The sequence below is a fragment of the Penicillium chrysogenum genome (assembly GCF_028827035.1).
Source record: "Penicillium chrysogenum strain IBT 35668 chromosome Unknown utg000001l_segment0_segment0, whole genome shotgun sequence".
In the NCBI taxonomy this organism is placed as follows: Eukaryota; Fungi; Ascomycota; class Eurotiomycetes; order Eurotiales; family Aspergillaceae; genus Penicillium; species Penicillium chrysogenum.
The window spans coordinates 4,028,814-4,054,216 of record NW_026622749.1 but is presented as its reverse complement, the minus strand read 5'-3'; the positions used below and the strand labels follow the sequence as shown (position 1 = coordinate 4,054,216).

General features: G+C 48.8%; 11 protein-coding genes across 11 annotated transcripts; 6 read left to right on the top strand and 5 right to left on the bottom strand.

Moving 5' to 3' along the window:
• Nucleotides 1–92: 92 nt before the first annotated feature.
• Nucleotides 93–1,728, bottom strand: N7489_001619 (uncharacterized protein; the record flags this gene model as incomplete). The annotated part of the gene is made up of 4 exons (XM_056707374.1): nucleotides 93–524; nucleotides 575–977; nucleotides 1,035–1,458; nucleotides 1,512–1,728. 4 exons carry the CDS (start codon nucleotides 1,726–1,728, stop codon nucleotides 93–95), a joined length of 1,476 nt encoding a protein of 491 aa, XP_056571676.1.
• Nucleotides 1,729–2,225: 497 nt separating this feature from the next.
• On the top strand, nucleotides 2,226–3,105 carry N7489_001618 (DUF1445 domain protein; the record flags this gene model as incomplete). Its single annotated transcript, XM_056707373.1, has 2 exons — nucleotides 2,226–2,909; nucleotides 2,962–3,105. 2 exons carry the CDS (start codon nucleotides 2,226–2,228, stop codon nucleotides 3,103–3,105), a joined length of 828 nt encoding a protein of 275 aa, XP_056571675.1.
• A 258-nt stretch (nucleotides 3,106–3,363) lies between these two features.
• N7489_001617 (amidohydrolase) lies at nucleotides 3,364–4,986 on the bottom strand (the record flags this gene model as incomplete). Its single annotated transcript, XM_056707372.1, has 1 exon — nucleotides 3,364–4,986. The coding sequence occupies one exon, from the start codon at nucleotides 4,984–4,986 to the stop codon at nucleotides 3,364–3,366; it is 1,623 nt and encodes a 540-aa protein (XP_056571674.1).
• A 1,456-nt stretch (nucleotides 4,987–6,442) lies between these two features.
• N7489_001616 (NADH:flavin oxidoreductase/NADH oxidase) lies at nucleotides 6,443–7,774 on the top strand (the record flags this gene model as incomplete). Its single annotated transcript, XM_056707371.1, has 1 exon — nucleotides 6,443–7,774. The coding sequence occupies one exon, from the start codon at nucleotides 6,443–6,445 to the stop codon at nucleotides 7,772–7,774; it is 1,332 nt and encodes a 443-aa protein (XP_056571673.1).
• Nucleotides 7,775–8,398: 624 nt separating this feature from the next.
• On the top strand, nucleotides 8,399–9,186 carry N7489_001615 (HNH endonuclease family protein; the record flags this gene model as incomplete). The annotated part of the gene is made up of 4 exons (XM_056707370.1): nucleotides 8,399–8,598; nucleotides 8,651–8,822; nucleotides 8,880–9,018; nucleotides 9,074–9,186. 4 exons carry the CDS (start codon nucleotides 8,399–8,401, stop codon nucleotides 9,184–9,186), a joined length of 624 nt encoding a protein of 207 aa, XP_056571672.1.
• Nucleotides 9,187–9,731: 545 nt separating this feature from the next.
• Nucleotides 9,732–11,337, bottom strand: N7489_001614 (uncharacterized protein; the record flags this gene model as incomplete). The annotated part of the gene is made up of 3 exons (XM_056707369.1): nucleotides 9,732–9,881; nucleotides 9,942–10,949; nucleotides 11,011–11,337. Coding segments are annotated over 3 exons (1,485 nt in total), but the record flags the coding sequence as incomplete, so codon positions are not given.
• A 1,579-nt stretch (nucleotides 11,338–12,916) lies between these two features.
• N7489_001613 (uncharacterized protein) lies at nucleotides 12,917–14,222 on the bottom strand (the record flags this gene model as incomplete). Its single annotated transcript, XM_056707368.1, has 3 exons — nucleotides 12,917–12,953; nucleotides 13,076–14,087; nucleotides 14,150–14,222. The coding sequence occupies 3 exons, from the start codon at nucleotides 14,220–14,222 to the stop codon at nucleotides 12,917–12,919; spliced, it is 1,122 nt and encodes a 373-aa protein (XP_056571670.1).
• A 4,878-nt stretch (nucleotides 14,223–19,100) lies between these two features.
• Nucleotides 19,101–20,447, top strand: N7489_001612 (DUF2252 domain-containing protein; the record flags this gene model as incomplete). Its single annotated transcript, XM_056707367.1, has 1 exon — nucleotides 19,101–20,447. One exon carries the CDS (start codon nucleotides 19,101–19,103, stop codon nucleotides 20,445–20,447), a length of 1,347 nt encoding a protein of 448 aa, XP_056571669.1.
• Nucleotides 20,448–22,242: 1,795 nt separating this feature from the next.
• On the bottom strand, nucleotides 22,243–22,431 carry N7489_001611 (uncharacterized protein; the record flags this gene model as incomplete). Its single annotated transcript, XM_056707366.1, has 1 exon — nucleotides 22,243–22,431. One exon carries the CDS (start codon nucleotides 22,429–22,431, stop codon nucleotides 22,243–22,245), a length of 189 nt encoding a protein of 62 aa, XP_056571668.1.
• Nucleotides 22,432–22,456: 25 nt separating this feature from the next.
• Nucleotides 22,457–23,797, top strand: N7489_001610 (S8 family peptidase; the record flags this gene model as incomplete). Its single annotated transcript, XM_056707365.1, has 3 exons — nucleotides 22,457–22,762; nucleotides 22,833–23,478; nucleotides 23,553–23,797. 3 exons carry the CDS (start codon nucleotides 22,457–22,459, stop codon nucleotides 23,795–23,797), a joined length of 1,197 nt encoding a protein of 398 aa, XP_056571667.1.
• A 951-nt stretch (nucleotides 23,798–24,748) lies between these two features.
• N7489_001609 (uncharacterized protein) lies at nucleotides 24,749–24,955 on the top strand (the record flags this gene model as incomplete). Its single annotated transcript, XM_056707364.1, has 1 exon — nucleotides 24,749–24,955. One exon carries the CDS (start codon nucleotides 24,749–24,751, stop codon nucleotides 24,953–24,955), a length of 207 nt encoding a protein of 68 aa, XP_056571666.1.
• Nucleotides 24,956–25,403: the final 448 nt, after the last annotated feature.

Genomic DNA, 25,403 nt, shown 5'->3' with positions numbered 1-25,403 from the left:
GCCAGTCTTCCGACAGGAAAGACAAGAAAGATGGATTATACAAGGTGTGAATTTATTCCTGTGCGTTATACCTTGCCGACGTCGACGTTAACCTAGTAGATATATTTGAATTCCAGTTCTCCGTCACCCGTCTGGACTCGTCGAGTCTCTTCCTTTTCACCACTGATAATTTGCTCTTTCACCTTGTTCTCCCGCCGCAAGTAGAGACCATATGCAGTTACCGTGACCTGCGCCACCGCAAGGGACCCTAAGGAGAAGGAGTTACCCAACACATAAGGCGATGTGCGATAGACCTGGCCGGCAACAATACCAGCACAGTTGCCGATTGTCTGCTGGAGGCCAATTGCGAGAGCACGACGATACTGTGGGGCGATATTCACGTTCAACCAGGCGACGTTGAGACCAACAGACGTATAGGTAGTGATACCGATGAGGAAAGTGGCAAAGTAGAGGACAGCGGTGTTCTCGACCGTGAGCAGTATGATGTAACCGACAAGACCGAAGATATTAGCCGCGAAGATGTACTGTGAAAGGTCAGCGTGGAAGGACTGGAGACTGTAAGGGCTAAACCCACCGATGCGAATTTAGAGTATCGGTCTGAGCACCACGCAATTGCGATGAAGACCATGGCAGCCCAGACATAGACAGGGACGGTCAAGACGTTGCTCATCAGAGAGTCATAGCCCATTCCGCCCAAGATAGTGGGCAAGAAAGTGCTGAATCCATACAAGAGAATGTCCTGACAGAACTGGATGACACTGCTGAACATCAACTTGGGATCTCTGATTGCAATGAGCATCTCGTCCCAGCTGAACTTTTCACTTCCCATGTACTTGCGACGCTGCTCGTTGCGTACCCGCATCATCCATTTCTCGTCTTCGGTGAGGAAGTAAGCCTCAGCCGGATTGTTGGGCAAACCGAACCAGATGAGAACGGCACAGAGGATGCTGAACAGGCCTTCGATGATGTAGACCCATCTGAAACGTTGTAAGTAAATAATGGTTTTATTTCAGTGGGAACAGAGACATGCGTACCTCCATCCGGCTTTGCCACCAATCCCGTCCATCTGCAAGAGCCCGTAGGCCAAAAGACCACCCACAGCACCTGAGATGGCAGCGCAACTCATCAAGTAGGAAACACGCTTTGCTTGCTCCTCTCGTCGATAGACCATGGTCAGGTAGAGATTGAGACAAGGGAATAAGCCGGCTTCGCAAGCACCCAGGATAAGACGAGTCGCGTAGAGAGAGCCTACCGACTCGATAAATCCGGTGAAGATGGTGGTCAGTGACCAAATGATACAGAGCCCCGTCAGGATGTTGCGAGGGGTCAACTTCTTCATCATGACCGCCCACGGTGCTTCGAAAAGAACATATGTGACATAGAAGATGGAGACAGCGATCGAAAACTCATCTGGTGAAGCGTTGATATCTTCAGGCATATTTGCGACCTTGACATTACCTGATATTTTGTCAGCTTATGATCTTTTCAAGGAGAGCTTCAAGAGAACTCACCGATACTCGATCTGTCCAGAAAACATGTAAGGTAGGTCAACATGATGATGGGTACAAAGGCAGCATCCAGCTTGGCGAGTAGCTTTGCCTCTTTCTTTGGATCCAACACCACATCCAAAGACTCGCCGGCGATGGCATAGTTTGCTTCTTCGGTATCCTCCTTTCTAAGGGAATCCTTGAGCTCCAAGGGGTTATTGTGAACGGCATCGTGCGACATGGCTGCTATGTGGTTGCAGCAAAATGGAGACTGGACTGAAAGGACCCAATTGATTATTTTAAATGAATGCGACGATAACCCAGATCATCGTGAAATGGATTCCTATGGTCTCCTATCTTTCCACGCGATACAAGCCAAGTGGTGTGTGGGGAGTCTATCGGGCCGATGACGGTGATAAGACAGACAAAGCTGAGAAGTTGAAGAGGGGAAAAAGGGTCAATAGGGGCCAATAAGATGGTGAATAAAGGAGATACCCACCAATACAAACCAATCCGATGATCCAGACAGATCCTAACTGGAAGAGGCAAGTCGATAGACCATGTTCATGGCCTATTAGCTGATCTCTGGGGGTTTCCCCAAGCTTTTTCCCCAGACCATCGGTATGTGGATCCCGAAAGTTGATAACCGAGGGTATTCTCATTGGAGATATGTTGTATCAATATGATATTGATATATCATATATCATTGATACATGGTGTTCTAAAAGTAAGGTCAACATGGACAATATCATCGCTCAGGAGGCCCGACTCCGTTGTCGCTATAATCAACTCACCAATACCGCGGGGATTGCACCGGGTTATTTACAAGCGAATCTTTTGGTACTCCCTTCAAAATATGCTGCAGATTTCCATGATCTGTGTTTGCGCAATCCAGTTCCTTGTCCTCTACTAGGAATGACCGTCCCTGGGGACCCAAGTGCTGTTCGACCGGCAGAGTGTATTCGCTCCGAAGATTTTGATATTCGGACGGACTTCCCCACGTATCGAGTATATTCAGCCGGGAGGTGTATTGAAAGTCGCCGTGACTTGTCCGATGTATGGAATGAGGATCATGTGGGCTTTTTGATCGGATGCTCGTTCTCATTTGAGGATGCCTTAACGGCGGCAGGGTTGCCCCCGCGTCACCAAAAGACCGGCACGGTAGTTGCAATGTACCGATCGAACATTCCATTATTACCCGCTGGGATATTCACTGGTGGCCACTGTATTGTATCCATGCGACCGTATCGTCCGGAGCATATCGACAGAGTGAGGGGGATCACTCGGGCCTATCTGTCGACGCATGGAGAGCCTGTCGCTTGGGGCTGGGATGGTGCAAAACAACTGGGCATTCTTGATGTGGCAAAGCCGGACTTTGGAGAACCGCAGATATTCGAGGAGGGCGAAGTTCCTGTGTTTTGGGTCAGTTCTACACACCTAAGGTAATCACGATGTTTATCTGACTTCATCCCAGGCCTGTGGAGTCACACCTCAAATTGCCGTGGAAGCAGCGAGTAATAAAATCGAAGGCCTGGTCTTTGCCCATGAGCCCGGCCACATGCTAGTCACAGATTGGACAGCAGAAGATTTGCAGAAACTCAAGCCTGGAATCATTTAGTGGAAAAGAAAATTAACATGAATGCACATTCTGAGATTATCAACCTGATCGTACTTCTCTGGTCTATTATCCTGTGACCCTACGAGCAAATCCCGGGATATTCGGCTGTGAGCAACAGCCATGTTGAGTGATGGTACTTTTCTTTTCTTTTTCCACAATTGTTTGAGTGGACAGGAATTGCTCGGATTGGGTAAATGGAACGTGTCTCATTGTTTTCTCAGCACTGCTATAGTATGGTCCGAAAGGAGAGCCCTCAAATTATAGACCAACCCCCTCCTCATCAAACACCTTCTTTCCCTTGTACCAGGTTTGGCACACCCGAGCCTCTAACAGGGATTCTGGGGCCCAGGTCATATCCAGGACAACGAAATTGGCGCTCAACCCTGGACGCAGACTCCCGGTCCACGAATCTGAGAAGGATGCATATGCAGCCCCCGCAGTAGCTGCTGAGACAGCGGTCGCGAGGGAGACAGCGAATTCAGGGTTAATAGTATCTTGCAAGGAGGGATGGATAGCTGACCGCCGAGTAGTAGCAACATAGAGATTGGGCAGTGCCTGATGCTCGGCAGTCGGGGCGTCGGTGCCAAAGGCCAAATGAGCACCGCCATCAACAAACTCTTGGTAGGCGAAAGCCCGCTTGCAACGCTGAGTGCCAAGCATGTCTGGCCACGCCCCGAAGGTTGCTGGGTCCAGGTGAACAGGCTGGACCGAGGCCACTATTCCGAGCTGGCCTAGCCTTCTTGCGTCTTCGGGGGTCGTTATCTCTAAATGTTCAATGCGGTGACGACACGATGGCAGGTTCTTGATTTGGGATAAACAGTCTATAGCCTGCTGCACTGTTCGGTCCCCAATTGCGTGAATGGCGCACTGCAGGCCGGCATCAGTAGCACGGCGAATAGCTGCTGCAAGGGCATCGGCAGGCCAGATTGGATCGACGAGATTGGAAAGTCCGCCATATGGTTGGTGTAGTCCCGCTGTACACCCATCCACTGTACCGTCACAGAGTAACTTGATGCCATTGATACAAAACTCCGGGGAGGTGTTGCGGTTGAAAGTTTGTTGAATCTCGATTGCGCGATCAATATGACGGCAGATATCGGCATCGCATTTTGAGTAGGGCACTAACCAATGTGCTCCAACATGCATCGGAAGCTCCCCACGTTGGCTTCTGTAGATATTCAACGCCGCCCACTCACTCTCTCCCATGGCCATGTCAACGAGTCCAGTATACCCAGCACGTTGATGTGCACGAATTGCAGCATCAATTGCAGCCACCTTCTGCTCCATCGAGGTGACCCGGTCCAAAAATGGCCAGACGATGTCGAACTGCGCTGCCTCTTCAAGTAGACCAGATGGGATACCATTGTGGTAGCGATGAATCTTTCCGCCAGGAGGATCGGGTTTCGAGTCAGCCCCCAGCTCTTGGAGAGCTGCGTTGTTGCACCAGGTTGAGTGGAGGTCCAATGCCTCGATGTAGATAGGTCGCGGATCTAGATCGTCCAAGACAGTAGCAAGCGCGTTGCCATCCGTAACCGACTGGACCCAGCCTCGGCATAGAATGCGTGGATCCGATGGATGAGCTGCTGCATAGGAAGTGATGGAATTTCGGATATCTACGAGATTCTTACAAGACAGAAGGTCGAGTTTCTGCAGGGACATACCGAAGTTGAGGATGTGCACATGGCCATCAATGAACCCTGGGAGGACAATTCGATTCTGCAAGTCCACCGTCAACGCTGTGGCTTTTATTTGAAGAACGATTTTGTCATTGTCCCAGCCGACATGCACGATATGGTCATCCTCAACTACCAGCGTAGAGACAAAGGCACCCCATAGACCGGGACAGAGAATGCGGCCATTGGTAAAGACTGTTGTAACCATGGTATGGGTATGATCGTGGGAAGTGAAGGAAAGGTAAGGGATTCTTGGGGGGTGAGACGTTAAAAGTTGAAGTTGCACCAGAGGGGCAGCTGATGTACATGAGATCAGCCGCGAAGGTGTATAGCCTGCGAATGCCTGCGAATGCCTGATTTCGCATATTTGCCTGATTTATTGAATAGACTTATTTCACAGAGGGTATCCCAGGGAAAAAACACCCTAATGATATGAAAGATTTATTTCGGGGTTCTTCTTTCAATGTATATTGTGTGAATAGCACTCCTCCTACTCATGTACAATTGTTTCGGATGGCTTTCTTCCATCTATATATGATCTTAGACATCCCATCACTCCATGTCACAACTTGTCTTTGGAGACAACCACTTGTTTTTATGAATGAAAATGATGCTTAGAGCTTTAGCGCCAGTTCTGTCTCTAGTTGACAATAGCGTGTACGTTTCAGGCCAAGATCATATTGACTTTCTTTATTAGCGTGGATGTTGAACAAACAGTACATCAAACTCACCCCGGCTGGAATTATTCCCACAAGGATACTGTTATGACAGTCAGGACCTGGTATTAGAGTATCCCCTGTCTAAATTTAGGAGGTGTTAATGAACTCAACAACAAAAGAGAAAAAGGCTTGAAGGTAAGTGAAATTCTTGATGCATTAATAGCAGTGCTTTTATGGAGACTATGCCTTTGTTTCTTTTGGCAGATCTTCCTTTGCTCATGGAGCGTTCCTTACTAGCCTTTATGAATTTGTTTTCTTTGTCCCATGAAGCTATATAGACGCAGCTTCATGGTAGTTAGATAGTTTTATCATCATCATCCATTACACTGATTCAGATCACATTATACTTCTTCTACTGTAGATCTGTATACTTTCTATTACAGACTCCATCAATTCTTTCTGACAAGATAGACTCATATTTTCTGGTGGTATATAGATGTGTCTATTAGAAGTCCTTGATCATACAGGTCCCTATGGCTGTGGCCATTTTTGGATTCTCGACCTCAACAAATGTTTTACTGCTCAGTCTCTCGGAGAATTTTCTGGTTGCCTTCATCCACTGAAGAAAAGTATTGCTCCTCATTCCAAAGAATGGCGGAAATATGTCAATTACTTCCGACCAGGGTATGCTAGGATTCCGGGTCCTTGCAAAGGATGTCAGGATGGAAACGGTGGTTGGCAAGGTCCTTATTGAACCAATATATGCTCATCTCTCGTATAGTAGAAGTATACTAGTGAATTAGGCTGGTGTTGTCATGTTAAACCTCCCTAGTCGTAGGAATCCCCGAGGTCGGCGTTCGGCATTGTCTCCGATGGCGCTGGATCCATACGTCAGTCAATTTGTCAGCCGGTGGATTACCCTCGATATATATAAATGGGCATTGCTGTGTCTCTGAATCTTTGAATCTCCGAATAGATCTATCATTAGTCTTTAGACAATAAACAATGGGGTCTACTTCGTTCCGTTCCCCGCCAAATCACCAGGCTGAGGGTGTGCCCTATTTTACCCCCGCCAACAATGCTGGAGCAGCTGTAAACCCACAGGATCCCAGCACCCCGACGCTGTTCCGGCCTTTACAAATTCGGGATGTCACACTCAAGAATCGCGTGATCGTGGCGCCTATGTGCATGTACTCCACCGAATCAGACCCGACCTCTCCGGCCGTAGGTGCGCTCACAGATTTTCACATCGCGCACCTCGGTCATTTCGCCACAAAGGGTGCCGGTCTGGTTTTTATCGAAGCCACATCAGTTCAGCCCAATGGACGCATTTCGCCCAATGATTCCGGCCTTTGGCAGGACGGGACCGACTCCGAACAGTTCAAAGGCCTCCGCCGGGTGGTGAATTTCGCTCATAGTCAAGGGGCCAAGATCGGCATTCAGCTTGCTCACGCCGGCCGGAAGGCTAGCACAGTGGCACCCTGGCTCGCATCCCAGGCAAAGCAACGCGGCATCAAAGCTGATGAAAGTGTTGGTGGCTGGCCATCGGATGTGGTTGGCCCCTCTGGTGGGGAAGAGCAAATTTGGGCACCTGGTGATCAATTCTGGCCCCCGCGCGAGCTCGAAACGGCCGAGGTTGAAGAAATTGTTCGGGCATTTGCACGAAGCGCAGCGCTTGCTGCACAGGCTGGGGTGGATGTAATTGAGATCCATGGTGCCCACGGATACTTGCTTCATCAATTCCTCAGCCCCGTTACCAATCGACGAACCGACAAATATGGGGGTAGTTTTGAGAACCGCACTCGATTCTTGTGCGAGGTGGCTGCTGCAATTCGTGCCGTCGTGCCCAGTGGGATGCCCTTGTTTCTTCGTATCAGTGCAACGGACTGGCTCGACAATCAAACGGTCGCAGCAGAAACCGGAAGCTGGGACGTGCCATCCTCAATTCGACTTGCCAAATTGTTACCGGACCTAGGGATTGACTTTCTGGATGTTAGCTCAGGCGGTAATCACAAAAGCCAGCGTATTGAGCCCCATACGAACTATCAGATTGACCTCGCTGGCCAAATTCGTCAAGAAATTCGTGCCGCCAACCACACGACACTGGTTGGAGCTGTTGGCTTTATTACCGAGGCCCACTCCGCTCGTGATATTGTTCAGGGCGCAGAAGAAGAGGCACGGGCGACCGAAGCAATTCTGTCTGGTTCAAAGCCTCAGGCTGATGCTGTATTGATGGCCCGTCAATTTCTGCGTGAGCCAGAATGGGTGCTAATGGCGGCCAAGAAACTGGATGTAAAGGTATCTCTCCCGTGGCAGTTTACTCGGGGTTTACTGTGAAGTGGACACACAAATCATTCATAAATTAATGTTCCTTGCATGATTGCAACCTTTTGATTTTCTCCGAGTCTCAGTACCGACTGTAGTCCTCCGTACAACGTAGCCATAGACGCCCAAGACCGAGAAAAGGGGAAGATCTTCGAAGATCATTTCCATATCGGAGTTTGCTGTCAGCTTTCATGCAGACTTGCGTTTCAACCTTCTAAACGAGGGCCATCGTCCGAGCCTTGTCTCGCCCAGGTGACTTGTCGTATACGAAATGGGCGAATGGTGGACTTGTTATCAACCACGACTCCCGCCATCCCCGCGCTGTCCGGTTTACAAGCCAATAATTCATCAACGTGCAACGCCAAGTACCGGGCCAAGACTCGGGAGCCGACGTTACAATGCATTTGGAGATGAATTAGTGCTGCACGAGCATTGTTGAGCATTGTTTATGCCGGGACTTTTTTGGCTCGAGTCGGATAAGGCTGAGATATAAAATCTACAGTTCCAACCCGGAGATGCTCTCTGTGTTTATCAGGATAACTACATTCCTCACTGGAGTCTTGATTACTCAACGCATTCCAGCTGGAATTCACAGGTCAATTGGAAAAATTTCGACATTTACCAAAGAGAACTACAATGGGCATCTCTCGCGCTGCCTTGCTTCTGGCCTTCGCCATCCAGCCGTTCCTAGGCGGAGCGTTACCTACCCCATCACCACCTGGGGTCCCGTCGGCCTCTACTGCAACGAGTGAGCTAGAAGGTTTGACCGTCGCTGCCCAAGGATCGCAGGATGGATATAGCCGCGAGGAATTTCCGCACTGGATTACTGTCGACGGGTGAGTAGATGTGATCATGATTCCGAAGTATTGGCGGCTCACATTGTGACAGAAACTGCAACACACGCGAAACAGTCCTCAAGCGGGATGGAACCGACGTGGTCCAAAGCTCCAGCTGCGGTGCCACTAGTGGATCCTGGCTTTCTCCGTATGATGGTGAGACTTGGACAGCTGCAAGTGATGTCGACATTGATCACCTCGTCCCGTTATCAAACGCATGGAAGGTGAGCTTGGATCATCTGGCAGGATGGACGGCTTGAGTTATTAACAAATATTGGCAGTCTGGCGCGTCCAGTTGGACCAAAGCAGAACGGCAAGCGTTCGCCAATGATCTCGAGAATCCTCAACTCCTAGCAGTCACCGACAATGTGAACGCCTCAAAGGGCGACAAAGGCCCAGAAGACTGGAAGCCTCCCCTGGGTACGTCCTAAAACGTGTGTATTGTCTAGTCTACAGATCGCTGACATCCAACTAGCTTCATACTACTGCACCTATGCGAAAATGTGGGTGAAGGTGAAATCGGTCTACGATCTTACCATCACTTCGGATGAGAAGGCTGCTCTTGTTGAGATGCTTGATACTTGCTGAAAGCCAACTACATGTAGTGGAAATGAATAGGTGGAATATTGGAGAATAGGTCGCAATATAAGAAGCTTCAAAGTTGTAAACAACGTGCATTCGCTAGATTGGAAACTAACCGCCTTTGCTAAGCCCACAATCGCACAGTTGTTGTCATTATTAAAAATTAAATACGAAGGCAAGTGTTTTGGACAAAAGCAAACAATCGCTAGAGATTACAGCCGTCCGCGAACTGAAAAAGAAAGAGCAAGGTCGAGTAATGAGGCATCATCTGGGCGCTGCCACTTCAGCACTGAATATGGTTTAGGAAGTCTTCGGGGCGCGTCTGCATTTTGATGGGATGACTCGGTCGGTTTACGGGGCCGAACCGATCGGGCTATTCTACACCGGCTAAAGTACAACCTCATTCAGAAGGCATTGCAAACCGTGGAGGGTCCCTCAGCAAAGACCAAGTGTGACAGCGTATGCACTTCGGACAACCTGGAAATCCGGGGATAAATGGCAATATAGTTCATCCAACCCATGTTACATCCAACCACGGAAGTCGGGTTTGATCAATCCTGCTGGGGCTGTCTCTTTGTGTCGATTGAGTGAATCAGAAGAACTGGAGTCAGAGACACCACTGCAATGATACCGCACATAACACCAGCAGCCCCGCTTAGCCCGAGGTTGGCATACATATCAGGGAAGTAAAATGGACCGCACTAAAGAAATACCCAGTCAGCATGCATCTTGAACCAAAGTTGAAACTTTTGGATACCCACAAATCCATAGATCTGGCGACAGAGGTTGATGAAAACACCGATGCTGGCGGAGTGTTCCTTGTGGCTATCGACTGCGAAGGATATGAGGATGGTAGTGAGCACCTGGTTTCCAAAAGCAGCGATAGCCATGCCGATACAAGGTGTAACATTCCAAGTGGTTGCCTTTTCTAACTGGAACCCCCAGACTAGCAGGCCGGTGAAGACAGTGCCATACCCGATATATGAAAGCCACAAACGATCCGCAGGGATGATATGGCCATTTCGACGCTGTAGGAACCTCAGGAACCAATCTGACATTGGGCCACTAACTTGTTCGCCAATGACCGAGCCGATGATGATGGAGACGAACTGGTAGCCCACTTGCTGGGCGTTGAAGTGGAATTTCTCGCCGAAGATTAGTGGCGTCTCCACGATGATAGCGATGTTGGCGTAGGCAAATTCGACGCCATACGCAATTCCCGGAATCAGAATGCGAGGGAAACGCCCGAGGAACAGAGGAGCGATGAAGCTTTGCAGCTCGAAGGGGCGAGGGTCGAGCCGACAGGGGATGAATCGACTCCAGCCATTGCCGGGCTTCTGAGAGATGGAGGCATCCTTCACGTATAGGGTCTCATCACCGAAAAGGACGTATGCAATGAATTGAACGCCGTTAATAATTGCAAATATCCCAAATATCCAGGCTACTCCTAGGTGTTGCACAACAAAGCCATTTATGAATGCACCACCCGGGATTCCGATAGTGATCAGCAAGGTCCACCATCCCAGCTTCCGGGCACGCTCTTCTGGGTAACAGAGTTCCGTCACTACACCGCTGCCAATACCGAGCGGAGGGGAGATGAGCCAAGCTGCAATAGCACGAGTAGCCATCTGCGTGCCAAATGTCTTGCAGAACACGCCTCCGATGTTGCATACCATGGTGCCGAGCACCGAGAACATGAAGATGTGGTAACGGCCATAGCGCATCGTAATAGGAATCCAAAAGAATGGGGCAATTCCCAAGATGAGGATCTAAGAAGGATAAAATGTCTTGTTAGCTTACGTCCGGAGCAAGTGATAGAAAAATACATACCTGGACAGACGTTAAATAGCTGGCCTGAGGAACCGTGATTTTGTACTCCTCAGCCATTGATTCATATCCAGGAATGATCCCGGCGGCCATGAACACGCATACCATCGAGTGGATGGCTACCATCAGGATTTGGGCATTTCGTTTCCATGCGGGCCAGTTAATTGGTGCCTCTGGTGCTTGCGTGTCCGAAGTTGCAATGGAAACGTCTTCCAGGTGCGCTGAGGCTTCCAATTGACCCTTCCTTCTGCCATCATGGGCCATACTGTCCGATCGAACAGCAACCGCTGGGGAAAGGTCCTCGCTCATCCTTTGCGGGAAATTGAAAATCTGCGGCACAGAAGCTGCGAGCGAAATGGATGATTGATTGATAATTCAGGGTAAATGGGGCCCTAGTGACGCAGAAGGGGTGATTGAAGAACCAAACCTAATTGACCTCATACGAAGGATCAAGACGAAATGCGCAAATATGTTCAATGCCTCGAAAAGCACATGAAAGGGGCTCTTTCTAAGGGCTCTTTCTAAGGCTTGCCGGGCCCATGGGGAACCGGACCCCATGGGGAACAGTTTACGACGGGAATAATTCCGTCCCAAGCTGAAAACACCAGCAATCTCTTACTCCATTCAGAAATATTGATCCTATACGATCTATCCACACACACTACCCACACTTGGCATTTATACGGTCTATGTAAAGTACGCTAGTGAGACTGCCGATTCTACGTTCCGGGGCCGAGGTTCGGATTGGAACCCGCAGATTCGGGATCGATTCCGTGGTCCCATTTCCTATCAACTAATTCAGATTATACAAAGTTGTATGATGAAGGGGATAGTAGATATGAATGATCTTGTCGAGAACTACTCATACTATATATGATAGTAGTCATAGCACTGCAAACGATGATAAATGGATGTATAGGAGTATGTCGCAATGCCCAGCAAGACCACAGCCATTGTCCGAGACATTGGGAGGGCGAGGGCGGAAGTCTGCGCTGTGGAAATGCCAAGGGCTGTACCAACCGCACACGCGCGTCAAACAGTTTACTTCGGTTTGAAGAAGTAGTTTACCCGGCCCGCTGATATTCAACAGTTTGACAGCAGCCCGTACCGCGCTGGGCATATGATGTACAGCCTAATATTGCCGGATAAATGGAAGAGTGACATTTGCCATTGCAGAAGTTCTTTATAAATGGATCGAGTAATACTCCCGGTTCGGCGTTAATTGGATCTTGAAATCTCATGATATATAAAGCATCCCATCGGGCTATAAGCTTAAAGGAATTGATCGTTGCAAAGATCTTGTAAAGCGTCTTACACAGAGAACATCTCTTCGGAGATACAACTTCTATCTTAGAAGAACATAATCATAATCTATGTAGATATCCTTTAATTAGCTACTATTGGCTTTGAAGTTGCAATTTTCGTTGGACGACCGCGTCTGCAAGAACAGATTATGCACCCAAACACCAGCAGTAACAAACTTCCCCCAATCCCGGCAGCAAGTCCAATGACTAGTGGCAAATGATCATGTATCCACGCCGCCGGGTCACCGTCTGATCGGCTATTTCCATTGCTTCCTCGCCCTTGTCCAGTGCCTGTTCCGGTGTCCGACCTACTGCACCCGTCTCCTCCCCTCCATTGACACGTCACAGAGTCGCAACATCTCGTATCCTGCTCGTCACAAGACCCATTCCCACAGTCACATGCCTCCCCAGTCTCGAGAATACCATTGCCACACTCGCCAACACGACCAGTGCCATTTCCATTGCGAGACTCCACCAAGCAGCGCGCGTCAACTTGGCCAGAACCTATCCGTGAGCAGACATTTCCGATAGTACAGGGAGAGAAACGGGTCATGCCCGACCTAGATACCGGGTTCATAATATACTGTTCGCCAGCATCACATGTGTTAGAAGACATTGGGCAACACCGAGATGACGATGACTCTATTCCACATGACTCGGAGTTACAATCGTGTACGGCGCCGAACGTATGAGCTGACTCATGACTTTGTGTGTCAGCCTTGTGTGTGATATAGGGCGTGGAATTCATAGGGTGGAAAACGTACGCAAATACCTGCCACTCCGATTGTGTTCGAGCTACCACATTGGCACTCGATGCGCCATAGCTGGAGCCAGAATTGCATAGTGCCCCAATCCAGGAAACGCCGACCTGACCTGCTTCCACCGAGCATCCAGTCAAAAGAGTCCAATAGGCATTGTTGTCATTGATTGAGCTCCTCCACGAAGAGAAGGTTTCAAGGCGGGTGTTCAAATCTCCCACCGAACACGGGGTACTCCAGTCTGTCGAAGCTGAGACGCTGGTCGGGCACTCAGCATTGCTCATGGTCAAATTTTGGATGCTGAGCGAGATATTGAAGCTATTCTCAAAGACAACGGATGCGGTATTGACCATATTCAGGATATATCGTTGGGCAGAGTCCGAAGAATTGAAGCTTGCGGTGTAAGTACAGTCAGTCGCAATACCGATGTACGCAATTCGTTTTGTTTGTGGACATCCATAGGTATTCCCGATGTTATCTGCTAGGCTGTCGCCCCATGCACTCCATTCGAGCTGTCGCTTGTTCAGAACATCTTCCGGTGCGGTTGCACAGGTCGAATTCGATGCCATCCAGTTTCCAGTTGGAAAATCCGAGTCGCGTTTGCGGGCTATAATTTCCGCGGGTCCATTCTCCTGTGGCTCCTGCCGAATCCCATACTGCGAGGACAAAACTGTGAATGTACCGTCCAATGAAACAACCTCATTCTCTTGAGTTACAGCAAGCCTGGCCCATCCAACATTTTCCCATTGTCGGCCAGGTGCTTCTTGTATCCATACTGATCCTTTGGTCAAATATAGCCCAGAACTGATGGCTCCCTCACCTACGCTTCGTCCATCGGCATCTAAATTGTGGATATAAGCGTGTTCTGATATGAGGTCGTCGTTGGTTTCGAGAACAAATCTTAATGCCAGCTCAGACCTGTCAATATCTGTGGTGATATCAAAGGTAGATGGCCGGAGGCCGCCGTCTAGTCGAGGGAGAATGGAAGGATTAACAAGGCGAAATGTGCTTGCTTCAACTGAACGAAACAGTTAGTATACTATCCACATAGCAATGTTCGAAATCCTATTCCATACTCACATGGTATAGCTAACGCAGGGATTAGTGGTATGGTTAACACAGTGAAAAAGGTGAACAGGGTTGGTTTCTTCATTCCAGGCGGTATATCTTCTCTTCACGTGTTGATGATTACTGTAAGACATGCAAGAGCCTGCTGTCTTATATGAGTAATTATTCTACATATGTATACAAAACCTCAGGTCGGGCTCATTGTCTCACTGCACCCAAATTATGAGCATTAGTAAAAATAGGCGACATACAACCACGATCGAGAACGAGAATTGTCAGCGCCAATGGCTAAGCCACCGGAGATAAGACGTTGCCAAGTCGGTGCATACGAGTACACTAGAAAAAGCCACCGACATAGGAACATAACCATCAATCCACCAACCATCAAACGGATCCATGGGCCGAAATACTCGATGGCCACTCCGATGAAAAAGTATCAAGTTGATTCTGACTCGATAATGTGATGGGAATACCCCACGGTCGACGGGTGGGTCTCTTGGCCTGTCAGCAACTTGCATCGATACCGATCTTTTAAATCTTGCTGCCTTGATAATCGACTCGACTTACGTAGACTCTATGAATGCCAAGATCCGATGAATAGTTCAGACAACAGCACTCGCCGGGCTGTGCTAGAGGTGAAATAGTTGCGGGCATTTTCTTTTGACCCAGTAGACAAGGCTTGGTTTTCTGTAAGGCAAACTCCAGGCGGGAATATACATGTTATAAACACAACGACTTGGAGTTCTTGTGCAGGAAATGATGACATATAAAAAGATAAGAACACCAGGTGATGAAAAATAGTGCGATTATCGACTTGTGGGGAAACCGTCAATTTATTGGTGCACTTTCGGAGAGGTGGCTGGTGGGAATCAACGACGTTGGAGTGGACGCAGCGATGGGACCCAGTATTTATTGAAGGTCCCTATGACTTCACCACTATATTAAAGAAACATGCGTGTCCAGGCCTTCTTCTTGTTCAAGTTGTCCATAACTTGTTGGGCTTCCTATCGATCGTCTTTCAAAATTCGTCTAGAGCTGCTATTACCTTTACGATATAAACAGATGAGCTGACTTCTAACATTATCTGGACAACGTAAAATCTCATGAGCAAACCCCGACTACTGCGTCAACAACCGTGGTATCCATCCATCGACACTCATATGCCTCTCTGCCAATAGTATATTTGCACGGTATCTTTACATGGTTACCTCTTGAGGTTACATGCTACCAGAAGGATGAAGGAGGAAGAAATATGTGATATGGATCTATGAAAAGGAGGCTGTATATGAAGCCTCCTAGAATTACAAACCCGACAAACTCCCTAGGTAGGTAGGCAAATGCTCAGTCTGCACAGAAACAAACGCCTACCCTGCACGCATCGCATGTATGCATGTCAACATTCCCTTTCAGTGTAAATTCTTGTCAATTCCTTCTATGCCCGTCAGTCAAATACTAGCCTCTGCTGAAGGGACGTTTGGCTGTTTATGTTAACGGACGAGAAATTGTTGACATGCATACATGTTGGATGCCTGAGGCATCAAAATGTGATAGGACCTACATGTTTGATAGCTCTCTCTCCTTCCCTTCTCTCCCTCCTCTCCCTGTGATGTGGTCCACTAAGAAACAACGATCACCGCCAGTTCCACCACCGTCGCGGAATGGTGTGCACTGGATCAGCCATGTGTGGGGTTTGCTGCTACTGGATCGACCTTCCACCTCGGTTTTGCTTTTATGCGAGATGGAAGGGACGATTCATACGAGGTAAGTATACATCTGATCCTAATTCACCTGATGCTCCTAATACACCTGATACTAATACCTTATGCAATTGCTAGGTGATGCTTACCTGTCTTGCCGAAGCCTACGAATCTCTTGGCCTTGCACGCCCGCGTACAATCCTTACTGACAAGGAGGGAGCCTTGATGTATGCAATTGAGACTGTTTTTCCGGACACAAAGAGCATGATTTGTATCTGGCATATCAACACGAACATCTTGAAGAAAGCCCGTCCGCTTCTTGCTGATTGGTGAGACTACAGGTTGTAGGCTCAGAAAGCAGAAAGGAGAGAGTTGTATTGGGAAGAGAGGAAGCGACCTTCCACTACAACTATCTAGTCTGAGGGTGAGGACCTGGACCCACATGTGGGGTCTCTACCACAACACTGATCACGTTGCACAATCCCGTCGAGACACTACTGGAATTAGCCGCCGTCTTATGCCCGCCTAAGGCCAAGAAGACCGCGAAAAAGCTGAAGAGGGGTGGAAGAAAATGCTCCACCGGTGGAACCTGGTTGGATACGCCACTACACTTGAAGAGAAGGACCAGCAATGGAGCAATTTTAAAGAGCGATACGCCGATCCCCTGTTTACCCCGTTACTCAATTAAATACAAAAGGAGTGGCTCGATGACTGCCCAGAACGCTTCCTTCATTGCTACACTGAACAATACCTCCATCTTAACGAAATCGCTACTTGCCGTATAGAGAGCGCGCATTGGCTATTAGAGCAAGATCTCCAGGTCTCGACGGACGACTCGCTAGTAGTACTTCCCGAGAAGACATTGATGCATTGGAACAACTGATTTGATACCTGAAGTGGACGATGAATCCCGGGATATTACTTGGCAAAAATGGAAGCAAAAATGGAAGCGACGGTCTAGTCGGCTACGTCGACGCTTCATACCAAGACTGTGAAGACGGCAAAAGCACAGAAGCTTATATTTTCTTCTATGCGGGATCTCCAATCAGTTGGAATTCCAGGAAAGAAGAAATCGTCGCTAGAAGCAGCACTTCAGCTGAGTACGTCGCACTAGATGGTGCAGTTCGCGAAGCCATGTGGCTTCACAAGATCATGATACAAATGGGCATTCAACAAGAACTCCCTATCACTATCTACACTGACAGTGATAACGCGCATAACAATTTTAAAAAAGGATAACTTCGCGAAAGCAACGAAGTGGCTGGATGTAAGGTATCACTTCGTTAGGCACGCAGTCCGAACTGGCATTATCTCCCTCACATTGATCACAAGCGCGGAAAATATCGCAGATACACTGGCGAAGCCGCTGGGAAGAGAACAATTCGAGAAAATGTGGGATTACATGATGCACAGTGAGAAAAAGCATTGAAAACAACAAAAACAGGTGAAAACAAGGATTTAAAAACCGACAAAAACAGCAGTTTTCACTATGACAGCCGGAAATATGAAATTGACAGTGCTGGTCATGGTTTCTGCTTCGGGGTGAGCCCTACGGGGGGTGTGTTGTGGTAGAAATCCCATATATAGGTCTAGGCCTCCACCCCTTGGGTAGTTAGATAGTGGTGGGAGCTCGCTTCCCTTTCCTCCCAATACAACTCTCTCCCATCTGCTTTCCTGAGCCTACGTACTGTAGTCTCACCACTTCTCCATTTCTTTTTCACTAATGTCATATTCTCATGAGATCTCCTCCTAGATAGAGGATGTTACGTCAGCAGCCGGGAAATAAATGTTATCCGCAGAAGAGAAAAGGAGCCTACCTACGTACCTACCTAGGTAGGTACGAACCTGGAAGGCGACAAGGATGACAAAGCTCCATCTCCGCTTGATGGTGAGATATGATCAGGCGGCCCACCTGGGAACCGTGGGCACCTGGGCAGGATGTTGAGCTTATGTCAGATAATGACCCCGCAAAGCACATAATCTTCCAAGGTATAACCAGATCCAGCAGTACAAGCCTGGGGAACATTCCCTTTGCCATGAATCGGGTCGCATATGGTACAGAGCACATATGTTTGTTTCTAGTCACATAGACTATAGTTGTACCTATTGTCCATCACCTGGTGTCTTAAGTATTTTTATGCACCTACAAAATAAACCCGGTTAGCACAGCCGGATTCGCTGTTGGCACAGACTGCAGGGCTAACCCAGGTAGGTAAGGTCTCTTGGCAGTCCGTTTTCAATGCGACCTTGGAGCTGCCATTTTTTATGGTATTCCCACAAGAAAGCACATAGCCTTCGATCCACCTCAGCCACATGATACATACTTCCACCATCGACTACTTCAAAATCGCCTAATCTGCCAATTGTTGGATAGCTCTAACTAGTAGTAGCGGGTCAGGTGTCTGCAGGGCTCCTTATAAGCGTCGGCCACGGAAATCCCATAGTCGGGCATTCAAGGGCTGTGCTATTTCCTCAGTGATACTACGGAGTATACCTAGGTACCTACAACATAGGTAGGAACCTTGGAAACTCTTCGGGAAATGCCAAGGGAGACCTTCCCCAAAGGGGCTAGCTCTGTGTGGCAATAACGTTTACCCCTGCAAAATACAGTTGACGAGTGGAGGTTGATGTGGGTCGGGCCCACAATTTGACAGGTACCTCACTAGGTGCCGTACAACAGACAATATGTACATACAATGCTCGATATCCTTTAACATAGTCAGTGCCAATAATCCTTGAACCTAGAAGATTTATAGCTATTTATTCCATAGTCGTCTGACATTTCCAGCGGTTTTCTATCTTTGTTTATTCATGTATAATGTTCATGATAATAAACTCCAAAAGCAACGAAAAATCCACTCCCATAGCATTCGAGTGATCCACTGTAGGATCCCAATGCCAAGGATGACCTCACAAAGCAGGAATAGGATTTGGATTCTTTAGCTTCAGCGAGCGGCGATAGTAAATATCCATAAGAACTACAATAAACTTTTTTATACAGGCATTCATTCAAGCACTCTTGGCGACGGGAGAGACAGACAGGCTCTCGGTTTTGGACCTACGTATACTCTGAGCCAAGCCTAGCAACACCGGACAGGGGATGCTTGGCACGGTTAGCTAGGGAAATGAGACAGACTCGGAGATTTGCACTGCCTCAAAACACTTTCTTGGCTCCTCCTGAACCCCAAAGGTTCAAATAACCCCCCTCTTCTTTTGTAAAAGTAAAGGAAACTACCAAATATTATTTCCTACATACCTACCTCACAATGACTGTTAATCAGACAAGTATCGAGAAGCGTGGCGAGGAAATCCTCAACATCTTCAACACGGCGTTTGGAGACCTCCTCGCCAACGACCCTGCTGCTTTCCAGGGCAAGTTCCGCAAGATGGCAGCCTCGGCTTTTGCTTTCTATCGTGGATCAGCTTGTCTCTTCTACCACGATGTCGAGCTCGGGGAGCAGAATGGACCTTTCTTGGACGACAAAACCAAGAAAATTTGGATTCACGGTGATCTACATGCAGAGAACTTCGGCAGCTATATGGACTCACAGGGCAGTTTGATCTTTAACGTCAATGATTTTGATGAGGCCTATGTGGGCCCCTTCACGTGGGACATAATGCGCTTCTCCGCCTCCATCGCTCTTATTGGATACGCCAAAGCTCTCAGCGACAAGCAGATCACGAAGCTCGTGACGGCATACGCCGAAGCGTACCGTGAACGCATCCATACCCTAGCTACCCACAAAGGCCAAGACGATGCGGCACCGCGCTTCACCCTGGATACCGCTCAGGGTCCATTGCTAGAGGTCCTGCACTCTGCCCGCGCTCAAACACGGATTGGATTGCTTAACGGGATGACGGAAATCCACAATTCGGAGCGGCGGTTCACTCACGGTGGTGGCGCAATTCAGCTGGACTCTGCCACACACGACAAGGTCGTGAAGGCCTACAACCGCTATCTCGAGACACTTCCCGAGTCGTGGCACAACTCTCCTGGCCAGTACCGCATCAAGGATATCGTGGGCCGTCGTGGTGTAGGTATTGGCTCTGCAGGTCTCCCGTCCTACAACCTTCTGCTTGAAGGCACGAGCCAGGCGCTCGAGAACGACGTGGTGATCTACATGAAACAGTCCGCTGCGGCCGCGGTCTCGCGACACGTCGAGAACGCCGCCGCCGCCGCCTACTTCCACCATGAGGGCCACCGGACTGTCATCTCGCAGCGTGCTCTGCAGGCGCACGCCGACTCTCGGCTCGGCTGGACCGAGATCGATGGTGTGGGCCACCTGGTTGCGGAGGTCTCTCCCTACGCCACGGACCTCGACTGGTCCGAAATCAACGACGTGGAGAAGATGGCCACAGTGGCTGCTGATCTTGGGCGGGCCACCGCTATGATGCACGCCGCTGGGGATGATGATGAACTTCACTCGGGGCTCGTGCCTTTCTCACCCGAGCAAGCCATTGATGCTAGTATCTCGGCTGATGAGTCCCGCTTTGCAGACTTCCTCATTGAATTTGCCCATGAGTACAGCGCGCAGACTCGCCGAGACCACCAGATCTTCATCGATCTGTTCCGCAATGGCCGCATTCCTGGCTTGCCTACTGATAGCGACTGAGGGGTTGCTCTCTTCTTGTCACTATATCGTACAAATCACGCGATGTAAGAGTTATATACAATGTATATATCGGTCGAAGGCATTGTCCATAATAGATGGACTGCTGAAAAGTTTATAAAACTGTCGAAAGATGCCCAAATATGCACAGATTTCCTGTATAACCCGAAGGCAAATAAAAAACGGGGATAATGTAGCGATGACTTCGTTTTTTGTCAAGATACATCTCACTTGGCGAGCTAAGGTTGGACTTGCAGTCTAATCATATCCTCCATGTCAGCTGAGGGGATCAGTGCGGTCGCGCGACCCTGTAAGATATCGTGGGCTACCGAGGGGATAAGGCGATGTCAGTGTCGTTTTTAGCTAAGCGCCTAGATAGCCTTGGAATTTTGGCCTCTTACAATCCTATCTATGTTGTAGATGTCTCCAAATTCAATTCGAGCACTAGTCTTGGCGTGGGGGACTATTGTATTAACAAATACTAATGATTGGCATTTTATCCTCGTTGGAACGGGCGCTAAAGTGAAAGACTACGCTACTACAAAATTACAGCAATTTTTTTCTTGATTTCAAGATCATTCGTTCTATTCCCATGGCGTCGGAGACCGAAAAGCAACAACCGTCTTTCACTGAGTTTATTAGCGAGACAGCCAACTGCCGGCCCCCCAAATGTCCTAAGTAGGAGGAGCTAAAAACAAATCATTTCCTGACGTGACGTGATGGACCATGCAGCAATAGAGGATCTAAGCCAGCCCGCCAGCGAGGACCTTGGAAGGTTCAGGACATGTTCAGCTGATGCATTCTTTGGGGTAAAACCGTGTAGGCACATGTCAGGCACATGTCACGTCTGACTGGCTACCTAGGTATGCGGTCAATTTAGTTATGCAAATTCCTTCCGGATGGTTTTTCAGGGCCTTATGTATGTTTCGTCTTTATTCTTTTAGAGAGTTCAATCGTCATCATCAAATACCATGTATCAGCGCTAAACCCCCAACCACCAACAATCACCTCCAGACCACGATAGTGATCCGGCTGTATGGTATGAATTCTACTTCCTGTCGTCCCCTCTTTCGCTTTTGTATTACTGTCGAGCCGCGTCGCCAACCCAAAATCAACAATTTTGGCCTTATATTCAGGGCGTGCGTCGCGTGATCGAATCAGCCTGAAGATGCAGACGGGTCATATCCTTTTCATCGCGTCACTTTCCACCATTGAAACACATCGTGGAGAACCTGCGCAGCCAAGAAGAGAATTGAACAGTCGTGGTTATCATCGTTAGCTGCAACGTCCAAAAACCCAACCCTGTCTTCGGTCTCCGAGACCCACTCCGTTGTTGTTATCGCAAAGACTACAAGTGACCAGGTACTTCCGCACCTTGGCAACGCCTACTATGTTATCAAAGCCCCGAATTACTGAATATCCTGCATGGAACATGTGCCTTCTTGCAGAAGATTCCGAATTAGGCCTAAATCATCCATCGGACTCCCGACGGGCAAAGAGTCGCAATTAATCTAAAGGTTGGACGCCAAGTTTCGCACTCACAGCTTCTCCATTAAACTTCCCTGTGCGCATACTAAGCGTCTTTAAACAGCTAGATAAACCCAAAGCAGTGCAACCCCCCGGACTTACCCCATATGCTGATCACCTGGGCTTGCTAGACCATAGGTTTGTTTCGCCATTCGTCCACCGCTGGTTATCAGAGTGTTACAATCGTAGATTGCCGGGCATCTTGGCATTGTGTTGGGTTAACTGAGCGAGGAAAGATCGTTGCCTAAAGCGATGGTTTGCTCCGTTTAACCTACTCATTCTCCGTCAAGGTCCGGCATGTCTCCTCACCAAGGCCTGAAGATGGAGATGAAGACGAGCCCGGAAGGCCGGCGGCGATGGCCTCTTCTCCATCTCTCAGTATGTTATAAAAGGGACTCTTTGCTCCCGAGTCGAGGATTCTCATCAGCATCTTCCTGAGTTTCATCATCTCCATCTTCATCTTTATATCATTTCCAACCACAAACATGGGTTTCCTAAAGCTCCTCTCGACGTCCCTTGCGACTCTGGCAGTCGTTAATGCCGGTAAGCTCCTTACCGCCAATGATGGCGACGAGGTCGTTCCTAGCTCCTACATTGTCGTCATGAATGATGGTGTTAGCACCGCGCAGTTTGAAACCCACCGTAACTGGGCTGCAAATGTTCATGCTCGTACCAGGAGTCTCAAGGGTGGCGAGTCTGGACCAGGGAAGCATTTCGACATCAATGGCATGAAAGGATACAGCGCTAACTTCGATGATCGTACCGTCAAAGACATTGCCAGTGACCCGACGGTATGGCCTTCCATTATCCACGTTGATTCCTCAAGAGCGTGTTGAAATCTGACCCGCAGTGGAAATATAGGTCAAGTACGTTGAACCAGACATGGTTGTGAACGCGACCGCCAACGTGGTTCAGCGCAATGCTCCTTCATGGGGTCTCTCTCGCATCTCTAGCAAGAAGTCCGGTGCTACCGACTATGTTTATGACTCTACTGCTGGTGAGGGCATCGTGATCTATGGCGTCGACACCGGCATTGACATTGGGCATGCCGACTTTGGGGGCCGCGCTGAGTGGGGCACCAACACTGCTGACAATGATGACACTGACGGCAATGGCCATGGCACCCACACTGCATCTACTGCAGCGGGCAGCAAGTTCGGTGTTGCAAAGAAGGCCTCTGTCGTTGCTGTTAAGGTCCTTGGTGCCGATGGTTCTGGAACCAATTCGCAAGTCATCGCTGGCATGGATTGGGCCGTCAAAGATTCAAAGTCTCGCGGCGCCACTGGCAAGTCTGTTATGAACATGTCTCTGGGTGGTGCCTATTCCCGGGCTATGAATGACGCCGCTGCCAATGTCGTTAGATCCGGTGTCTTTCTCTCTGTTGCTGCCGGCAATGAAGCCCAGGATGCGAGTAACAGCTCCCCTGCTTCTGCTCCGAATGTATGCACTATTGCCGCTTCTACCAACTCAGACGGAAGTGCTTCCTTCACCAACTTCGGTTCCGTTGGTAAGAACTCCACCTCTCCCTTAGTGCGAAGTGTGCTTGGTGGTCGAGGAATTGTACTGACGGTATTACTACAGTCGACCTCTATGCTCCTGGGAAGGACATCACGGCCGCATACCCTGGTGGTGGCTCAAAGACCCTGTCCGGAACCTCTATGGCTGCCCCGCATGTTGCTGGTGCTGCCGCCTACCTGATGGCTCTCGAGGGTGTGACCTCTGATAAAGCTTGCGCCCGTATTGTCGAGCTTGCTATCTCGTCTATCTCCAGCGCTCCGTCCGGCACTACCAGCAAGCTTCTGTATAACGGTATCAACGCCCAATGAATGGCCTGATCGCGTGGCGGATGATTACGGTATGGCGCCGTGAGTAGCCTATGTATATGTTCTTGGGCGAGCTTTGGTAAAGCCAACCTAAGCCATGTTTATGCGTATTTAACGCTTGTTTGATTATCTGGCTTCGCATACTCTCATTTTAAGTTTGCGGAGATAGTTTATAAGTACAAGTTCACGGTCATAACAGACTTTCCGACTCTTGACTATGTAGGCAACTACTGCTGACACAGGTGTCAAAGAATGTACGTAGGAGTAGAAAAAGAACTTTTCTTGTAAATATTAGGAAGGGGGACCCTATTGGCACAGTCGTCTAAATGCTGGTCTCCGATAGACGCGGGGTTCGAGGATGAGACGCTGGAAGTCTCGGGATAAGATGTTGGCTGTGGAAGACGCGGTTCTCGATAATAAACGCGGGGTTCGATGAGACGTCGATAGTCTCGATTAAGATGCTGATCTCGATGAAAAACGCGGGGTACGAAAGCGAGACGTTGGAAGTCTTGAAAGATGAGCTATCGGTCGTAATAAGACGCGGGTCTCGATGGGACCGGGGTCCTCACTTCCTAAAAGTCGGAATGGATGTCTCGTAGGATGGGGTGATGAAAACAGCAATGAAAAACCAGACTGTAAGGGTCTTCCAATACAGGAAGGTCAGGCGACTATAGGAGATCTCAACGCTGAGATCTGCAGGGCTGAACGATCATCGCCCACGTCATGATGGTGCCCGATAGACCACGAAGTATCACAGCCATCTTTTTTGGCCCCCTATGACGAAGCTAAGTCTCGGGCAAAAGCAGGCCGTGCTGGTCAATTTCATATAAATCAGTCACCCCAGTACAATTGAAGATATACACAAGTATAATTTTCCTTCATCTTCTTCCGCCTATACCGAGCAAAGATCAAACCCACTATCACCAACCCTTACGCAAACACACTTGGACCAAAATGTGTTTCGGCTCTGGTTTCTTTGATGGCATAAAGCCGCATCCGCCTCGTCGAGAAAAATACAAAGACGAGGAGAAGTACCAGCGAGATTATGCCCGGTACGAACGGAAGTTAGAGAACTACTTGAGCAACGACAACAGACGAAGGAGATTGGCGAATTCCAAAGCTGGGGCTACGGCGGGCGTGACTTTCGCATTGGGCGGCTGACGACTTGACTGGGCGGTCAGGAATCCTGCCGAGAGCGGTGAGAGAGGGTGCAAACTGTTTGTGAAAGCTCCGATATTTGCAGCGTTTGCAGTATTTGCAGTGTTTGCACCCAGCGCCCCACAAAGAATCGTGTCTCGGCCAATCTTGTCTTTCTCTTTTACTCTCTGTGCTTGACATTTTGAATGGAATGCACTCTTCTTTCGAAAGATCCGGCAACAAATTGCACATATTTTTCCAGGGAATTTCCTATTTGAGTCGCCGCTTCGATGAGGCTCGGGCGGACGACTGGGCCCACTACAAAATGGAGCAAACATATCATCATGTCTACAAGCTTGCTGTTCCATAGGGTAGCTAACCTTGTCAATCAATTACTAGTCAAATAATTACTCCTTATACACTAGTCATTGAATCAGTTCCACCTGAGTGGAACTTTGGCTCGTTCATATTT